Raw genomic sequence first — 8,620 nt, forward strand, 5'->3', positions numbered from 1 at the left:
CCGGCTGAGCTGCCGGTGCCATGGCCAGATCACCTCCGGGCCCAACCATGACGACGTTGTTCTGGTATAAACCAGAGAGAGAGAGATCAAATGCCGAATGACAACGACACTTATCTAGCAACTTGTATACACATCAACAGATGAGTATTGACCATTGAAGCAACATGAACATGCAGTAGGAACATCTAATACCGTGTCTCAAGCATATCTTGGCAATTTCAGAACTTTATATCTAGCTGAACCACATTTCACAAACGGTGAACAATCTGTTGCAAGCCTCTTCTGGAGAAGCTTCAGCAGAGGCCTGACATTACCCCATCTGAAGCCTTATCCTACAACCCCAAGATTATTTACAGTACTTTTCGGCTTCTGTTGTTGCCATTTGAGTTGCCCCCTAACCAACGACTATGTCAGTGTTCTTATTAGAAAAAAAAATAGCAACAGGAAGAGATGCATACAAATGCTTAAACGACAAACTTAATCATTATAGCATGATCATGAAAATAGACTGATTCATTTAACAGCAACTACTCACATTATTCCATAATTTATGTAAGACAGGATTGCTGCTCTTGTGTAGTTAAAGCTAGCCTGTGCAAGTACACTATTTAGATAGATCCATATATGATCAAACTGGCACTGCTATTACAAATGTATTGATAACAAAGATTAAAATATGTGTACATAAATTTAGAAGGCAAATAGCTGACATGTGGCAGCGAACACAAATTCAGATATGGTCAACCCACAGCACAGTTTTTTTTAAGAAATGAAATGTAATTCAGATACGTTGCAGAATTTAAGAGACATAAAACAAATGTTGATTTGAAAAGAAGAAAACTAGTCTCCAAACAGGCGAACATTTCGTACACCGAATAGGCCGGCACATACTACAGAATTAAATATATCTTTTTTAAAGAAGAACCGGCAAGAATAAAAAACAAGTGTTGAGAAATGCAGATATCTATAGAAGGCTAATTCCTCTAAGAGGCATGTAATGCTAGCTGATAAATTAAGTAAATCAGAACTTAATAAATAGCACATATGAGTTGCGCTTAAGAAGCACCTCTTGCACATGAACAAGAACATCCAAAATGGCTTCTACAAACCTCCAAGATAAAAGCAAATACGCCTCCAATTTTAAACAGTAAAGAGGAAACAATGGAAAAAATCGGACCACAACAAACAATGCAGCTGGATAGTGGTGGGAAGGTATTACTGAGAAACACCTAGAAACAATGGATGAGTAGATGCAAGTAGATAAAATAAACTTGTAGTGTGCTGATACCAAAAATACGAAAGGACATCAAGTTCCAGCCTTCCATTCAACAGGTAAGTATCAAGCATTGAGGGAATATGACAGGGGAATAATAAAATCGTGTTACAAAGTTCCAGCCTTACAGGCATATCTTGGCAAATTCTGAACTTCCATCTAGCTGCTACCACATTTCACGGATGGCGAATCATCTGCCATCAGTCCTCTTTGGAGAAGGTTCAGCAGAGATCGCCTGAGTTGGGTTCAGCCACGGCGGTGGGTCATGGTGTTCGCCCCATGAGTGCTTCGAGCCTAGCATGTGGAGTGTAGAAGCTGACAACTGGAATCAGATTACAGAAGCCACGATGACTGCACACCTTACTCACCCGCTTGGATTGCAGCTCAATTGAGAAGAGGCCAGCAACCGTCACCACGAAAATGACATTTGCTTCCTGAGCAAAGCCCAACACTTGCACCGAATTTGTTGCATCCACGAGAGCATCATTTGGAAGCAACATATTCAAGTTGATGACCCGGCTAAGTACCCATATCGCATCAGTGCCGTAACTTGGCTCTTTTGTCCACAATTTGAGACGCTGACCCAATTCTTGACTAACACCCAGTGCACCCCCCTCCGCCAGCATTAGGTTATATCTATAGTCAAACCCATCATCATCAGACATGTAATCGGGTTGGCAATGAGGTGTGTTGAACACAGTCAGCCCGTGCCTCACTAAATCATACTCCAGGATCAACCCACCGTCGGACAAGAAGTAGAGTGACCTTCCAATGAGCACGCTGGAATAAAATTCGAAGTACATCACGAACTCACCGTGCATCGAGGTCAGCTCGCCCCACATGCCGGTCTCCGACGAGTACACGGCGGCCGACGTGAGAAACGGATCCAGCTCAGCGTCTTCTTCATCGACACAGAAGACGAAGACCACCCGAAAAGGGCCCCCGAAGCAGTCGCGGTGGCCGCACCCGTCCATTGCGCAGAACACGGCAGCCGTCGGGTAGTCGCCCTGGAACGCCGCGGGCACCGGTACGCGCTGCTGGGCGCCCGTGATTGGCTCCCACACAAGGAGCTCCTCGGCGTCCTGGCCCTTGGAGAGGAAGAGGGCGCGGCCCTGGCGGTAGTCAAGGGCACGCCAGGAGCGAGAGTCCGGGGCGGCGAGGCAGAAGGACGATGCGGTGGTGTGGATGAATCGGGGGATGGCGTCGTATTCCCAGTTGTGGAGGACGCCGAGCACGGGGGGTGTGGGGTGGAGCTCGTGGAGGCGGCGGCGGAATCTGGGGCTGGAGACGGTGTGGCTCCAGGCCTTGCAGACGAGGGAGGCGCGGAGGAGGCAGGCGGGGTCGTCGGGTGGGAGGCGGAGGAGGATCTCTTCGAATAGCTCGTCCGGGATCGACGGCGGCGAGGCGCGGCGGCGCGGCGGCGATGCTGCCATGGTAACCGTTGGTGGCTAGGTCTGGATGTGATGTGTGTGCGGGTCTGCGGGAGAGGGTGGAATGGCTGACGCGTCACACTCGCGTGGGCCGGCCCAACACGCGAGCTGCTCGCTCGCTCTCAAAGTCTCACAGCATGTTTGGTTGGGGTAGTTAGAGCGGAATTGAAGGAGTATGAGACTTCAAATCTATTGTTTGGTTAGGAGGATTGGGAATTGATAAGGGAATAATTATGGGACTTGAGACTTCAGCTCCCACCGTTTTGTTAACATGGGAAGGGGTGGGAGTTGGAAGGGAATTATTTTAGTGAGTCAATCTTAGCCCTTCATTATAACTTACGTTAATTTCTCTTGTCTATTTCCTTGTCAATTCCCACGGACCAAATACGGGAATACAATTTCTCATCAAACTCTCACACATAATTTTCATCATGCGCCAAACAGAGGATTGGGAATAAAACGACTCATTCCATGTCTAATCTCAATACAACTCCCTACATTAAACTTCCATTCCCCTTCCCATTTTTTGCCAAACACGCTGTGAGGGGATTGGGAATCTGGGCGGAGCGGAGGCTCATGGTCCTCCTCGAAGTGGAGTGGAGGCTCGGCTAAGCCTCAACACCAAAGGCGTTTTCTAAACCTCCTTTCTTTTACGAACCGACCAACTACTATGGTGTTGTGCACTCAGCGCAATCCATAACAAAAAGTAATAAAATTTTCTTAAGAAAAAAATATACATATATACTCGTAACTTATTCTTTCGCCAAATCTAAGCTTTCGCCGTAGGCGGTGTCGTCTCCTGATCTAGAGAAAGGCTTTCCACGTTGAGTTGGAGGCAAATGACCAAAAACTCAATCGATGATCGTGTCGGCTGGCTGGTCTCCTCCGACAATCCGCCGAATCTTTAGGCAGACAATCTTGTTCCTCCTTGCCTCAATGCTAGAAGGAAGGGAGTGTTGCGTTGCGTTGGAGTCTGTGGTATGCCGCTCCAGAGGTCTCATTAGACCAAGTGGTATGTCCCCGGTGCTACCCATGATCGTATTCAACGAGGTAATATTTTTACCATGGCAGATGTTGATATTTTTTCATATAAATATGGTTAAACTTTGTGAAGTTTGACTTTAGAGAATTCTAATATGCAGAGTAAAAAGGACCGGAGGGAGTACAAGGAAAGTAAAAGTTATTAGTTATGCAAGTTGAAATGTTGCAGAAATTTTCCTTTTCAGTTTCTTTTTTCCACAAGGAAAACAGTCTCGATCGTTTCACCCTCTGAGTCTCTGAGGCTGAACCTGGTTGTTGTGGTTGAGCCCAACCACTCCACCGTCTTCCCCATTTCCAGATCCACACCAACGAGACCCAGCGAGCGGAGCACCATGGCAGAACCGCCACGGCACCGCACCTCGCCGCCGGCGCTCCCGCACGAGCTCGTCGAGGAGATCCTCCTCCGCCTCCCACACGACGACCCAGCCTGCCTCCTCCGCGCCTCCTTCGCCTGCAAGGCCTGGGGCCGCGCCGTCTCCCAGCCCGACTTCCGCGGCCGCTTCATCAAGGAGCACCAGCATCGGCCACTGCCCTTGATCGGCTTCCTCCACAACTGGGAGGACGAGCGCGTCCCCCGCTTCCTCTCCACCACCGCCTCGCCCTTCTCCCTCCCCGCCCCGGACCGCGCCTCCTGGCTCGCCCTCGACTGCCGCCACGGCCGCGCCCTCTTCCTCTCCGAGTCCGAGGGATCTGGTGCTCAGCAACTCCTTGTGTGGGATCTAAACACGGGCGTCCAGCGGCGCATACCAGTGCCCCCGCTGCACAGCAGCTACGTGTACAGGACCGCGGCCGTGCTCTGCCCAGCGGACGGGTGCGACCACCGCGACTGCAACGGGGGTCCCTTCCGCGTGGTCTTCGTCTTCACCATGGTCCGGTGTGTGCTGATGTGGCCCGGTGTCACGTCGGTGTGCGTCTACTCGTCAGAGACTGGCACGTGGTCCGGTGAACTGGGCAAGATTAGTCACCAGTTCCACGCGTTGACGTTTACATGTCATTCCAGCCTGCTCCTTGGGAGGTCTCTGCTCTACTTCATGTCCGACGGTGGGTTCATCCTAGAGTATGACTTGGCCAGCAACGTCCTGACTGGCTTCGAGACGCCATACAACAGCAACAAGCAGATATTTAACCTTATGGTGGCGGAGGATGGTGGAATAGGAGTTAGCGAAGGCTTCAGTTCCCATCTCAAACTGTGGTCAAGGGAGGAGAGTGATGCACAGTGGGTACTTAGCCGGGTCATCCACCTGCAAAATTCGCTCCCACCTGCTGCTCTCGTGGATGCAGAGGCTGAACTGATGGTATTGGGATTTGCCGAGGGAGTGAATGTCATTTTCGTTAACACGGTGGCTGGCCTCTTCACAATCGAGCTACAGTCGGAGCGGGTGAAGAAGGTGTGCGATGATCATGGCTTCTGTAATTTGATTCCAGTTGTCAGCTTCTACACTCCCGTGGACCGTCTCGAATACCAGGACCTGCTGCCGTCGATCCCTAGTGAGAATGTAGGTGATGAGGAGGGGGGAGAGGAGGAGAAAACAGTAGACGAGGCACAGCAGCTACTTGACAAGGGGTCCAATACTATCAAGGAGGGTGGCTTTGTCGACGCCGTTGAACGTGTCAGCCATGACCTCAATGCCATGTGAGAGCTCTACTACTAAAAGCCTCCCCTGTTCTGAGCTATGCAATGCTGAAACACGTGTATGGATTTGATTGTGGAAAAATACTTCCCATTAGTTCAGTACTCTTTAGGAGCAGCTGTTGGTTGTTTCCATGTGCCCTTAGTTTTGTTACTTTGGGACTTTGAGTCATTAGTTTGGGAGATGAGTTTAGAACGGTTTTAGATGTTCTACGCCGACGTGGTTGCCAATCAGTGTTTATCTTTCTTGTGTTTGGAATCAGCGGTTAAATTAGCCCTAGTGTTTTTTTATGGTAGTAGTTGAGAGTTAGGACCTGACATTTTTTGTTATGATATGTGCAATGCGATGAACATCAAATAAAAGTGTATTTATTGGATGGATCAGCTGTTGGTTGTTTCCATGTGCCCTTAGTTTAGTTACTTTGGGACTTTGAGTCTTTTAGTTTGGAAGATGAGTTTATAATGGTTTTAGATGTTCTGCGACAAGGTGGTTGCCAAGCAATGTTTTTCTTTCTTTTGTTCGGCAACGACCTCAACTGTGTTTGAGTGATTCCACGGGTCGAATTAGCCTCAGTGTTTTGATGGCACTACTTGAGAGTTAGGACCTGACATCTTTTGTTATGATTTATGCATTGCCATGAATATCCAATCTGTATATATTGGAGGGATATGTATTATCGTATTTGAGAAGAGTTCTATACCTCTGCTCCTGACTAGTCTCTTGTTATAAACATCAGTGAACAGAGCATAGTTACCACACCTCGTGTCATCAAAATGGTTGATTGAATAATTTTAGCTGTGCTATTCTACCTCAGATTGCAGTAACTTTCATGTCCTTGTATTGTCTATAAACTTAACAATTACTCCCTCCGTAAAGAAATATAAGAGCGTTTAGATCACTCAAATAGTTATCTAAACACTTATATTTCTTTACAAAGGAAGTATAGACTAATAAAAATGTATGCCTTTGTTTTCACCTAGGGTTGGGGGTCATGGAGAAGTTGCTCCAGGGTGTGCTAGCACGTTTGACAAATATGAATGTGCATACATAGCTCAAGAGGTGAATGATTCTTTGGATGATGTTTCCAGGAGTGTATCAAATGAAGAATCGGTGAAGGGCACATCCAGCAAAGATGATGCTGAGGACTCAAAGACCTCTGGTAGCAATGGTGAGGATGCTGCTCCATCTTCGCATGGTGAAATTCTTTATTTTCTTTGAAGTTTGCATTGCTCTCCCAAGATTTCGCATGAAATTTAACTTCTATGGAATAGTTTCACAATTAACTTTTGGGATCAACCGGGCCCACAATTTTAAAGAGGCACTGCCACTGCCCCCAATTAGTCATATACTCCCACAGAAAAATGGCCATGTAATCCTGCATATGCAAACTACTAGTAATCTTGCTTGGGGCTTGGAAGGAGAACTGTTTGCTATTTGTACTTATCTATTGAATTCTCATCCACATTCCTTGGAAGACTGTTTAATCAATGCAGTTTTGCTAATAGATAGTAGATGATGTTTCTGAAAGCAGAAAATGCTTTCATTTCTCAAAAAAACTTGTGCCATGGGTTGACCATATCTTGAACTTGTGTCTGGTGCAACATGTCAGCCATTTGCCTTCTAAATTTATATACATATGTTTTATTATCTTTCTTACCTATACACTTGGAATAGCAATGCCAGTTTGAACATCTATGCATCTATCTAAATAGTGTACTCGCAGAAGGTAGATTTACTACATAAGATATCCTCTTTTAAATCATGTCTTACATAAGTTATGCAATAATGTGATTAGTTGGTGTTAAACGAACCAATCTATTATCATCATCATGCTATAGTGATTAAGCTGGACCACTTAATCATTTGTATGGATCTCTTCCTGGTGAGTTTTCAATCGTATAATAGAATTGATGGTCATGCATCAATATGTTTTTTACCTCTTAGAGTAAATACGGGTAATAGTTGTTTTTAACAAGAACATTGATATTGTCGTTTACTAGGGGAAACTCAAATGGTAACAACACACGCCTAGACGCACTGTAAATAACCTTGGGGTTGTAGGTAGAGGCTTCAAATGTGGTAATGTCAGGTCTCTGCTGAACCTGTCTGTAAAAAAAGAGACTAGTAACAGATTGTTCACTGTCTGTAAAATGTGGTTCAGCCAGATATTAGGTTCTGAAATTGCCAAGATATGCCCAAGACACGGCATTAGATGTCGCAACTGCATGTTTCATGTTGCCTTGATGGTCAATACTCATCTGTTGATGTGTATACAAGTAGCTTGATACGTGTTGTTGTCATTCAGCATTTGATCTGTTTTCTTCTTTTTTACCAATGCTATTGCAATGTTTGGCATATTCAGTATGCGGTTGCAATGTTTGCCATGCTCTGAAAAGACTGCCATTGTTCTGCTCTTTTCTGTGATGCGACATTCTTTGCATCAGTCTTGGAGGGTTGTATAAACCATATTGCATGTTCCTGTGCATGTGTGAAATGTTGCTTTTTATGTAAAATTCATATGTACCATATTCTGTCTGACTCAATTTATTCTGCTAGCATGACATGCCTCTTACAGGAGTTTTGCTTTCTATGTATATATCAGTTGTGCTAACATCTCACTCTGTTGCTATGTGCTGCTAGTGCTAGGCTGATGGTCAGGCCGGATGTTCATCAGTCATCAGCGCCTTGAGTAGGATCCTTTTCTTCTCCACAATTGGGAAACACTTTTGTCATGGTATTGTAGTTTAGATTCCAGACTAAATGTAGACAAGAATTAAGGCACCAAATGGGGAGGCTTTGGCACCCTGAAGAAGTGAAATAGCGAATGATGTTCAAGAGCTGGTCTGAAGGATAGTGTCGCAACTAGGATTCTATGATGCAAATTAGCTGCCGAGTGGGGATCAGGGTCAATGATGCCTAACATTGGAGCGGTTCAGGGTCTGTTATGTTGTTCTGTACAACGATGTTTCGATCTTTTGAGAAACATTTCATCTTTGAGAAATAGGATAAACATTATCTACATATTTCATCAGTTTCTGTACTCTGTTTTCCCTATCCATATGAATCCGTGTTTTATACTCTTGGCGGCAGTTCTCTCTTTGTGTTCAGAGCGTATTTGTGAGGGTTTCAACATTACTGGTTACTAGCATGTACTAGTATTTATCTTCAGATCAACATACCAAATTAGTTTTGCTGAAACCAATTGAGCTAGCTGCAGTGTGTCGTGGATCAGAAAACTACACCCT

General features: G+C 45.7%; 2 protein-coding genes across 6 annotated transcripts; one reads left to right on the top strand and one right to left on the bottom strand.

The window, feature by feature from the left end:
* Window positions 1-69: 69 nt before the first annotated feature.
* LOC125553001 lies at window positions 70-2,811 on the bottom strand. Of its 2 annotated transcripts, XM_048716725.1 has the most exons (2): window positions 1,642-2,811; window positions 70-1,567 (listed from the first exon to the last, which is right to left on the bottom strand). In XM_048716725.1, the coding sequence occupies exons 1-2, from the start codon at window positions 2,704-2,706 to the stop codon at window positions 1,520-1,522; spliced, it is 1,113 nt and encodes a 370-aa protein (XP_048572682.1). In that variant the 5' UTR covers window positions 2,707-2,811; the 3' UTR covers window positions 70-1,519. The 2 variants fall into 2 exon arrangements, with proteins under 2 accessions (XP_048572682.1, XP_048572681.1); XM_048716724.1 differs by having other exon boundaries at window positions 71-2,809.
* A 1,085-nt stretch (window positions 2,812-3,896) lies between these two features.
* LOC125553002 lies at window positions 3,897-8,398 on the top strand. Of its 4 annotated transcripts, none has more exons than XM_048716729.1 (3): window positions 3,897-5,377; window positions 6,464-6,543; window positions 8,022-8,398. In XM_048716729.1, exons 1-3 carry the CDS (start codon window positions 4,077-4,079, stop codon window positions 8,024-8,026), a joined length of 1,386 nt encoding a protein of 461 aa, XP_048572686.1. In that variant the 5' UTR covers window positions 3,897-4,076; the 3' UTR covers window positions 8,027-8,398. The 4 variants fall into 4 exon arrangements, with proteins under 4 accessions (XP_048572686.1, XP_048572684.1, XP_048572685.1 ...); XM_048716727.1 differs by having other exon boundaries at window positions 3,898-5,377; window positions 6,356-6,543; XM_048716728.1 differs by having other exon boundaries at window positions 3,898-5,377; window positions 8,016-8,398.
* Window positions 8,399-8,620: the final 222 nt, after the last annotated feature.

The sequence above is a fragment of the Triticum urartu genome, chromosome 4, assembly GCF_003073215.2.
Source record: "Triticum urartu cultivar G1812 chromosome 4, Tu2.1, whole genome shotgun sequence".
Lineage (NCBI taxonomy): Eukaryota > Viridiplantae > Streptophyta > Magnoliopsida > Poales > Poaceae > Triticum > Triticum urartu.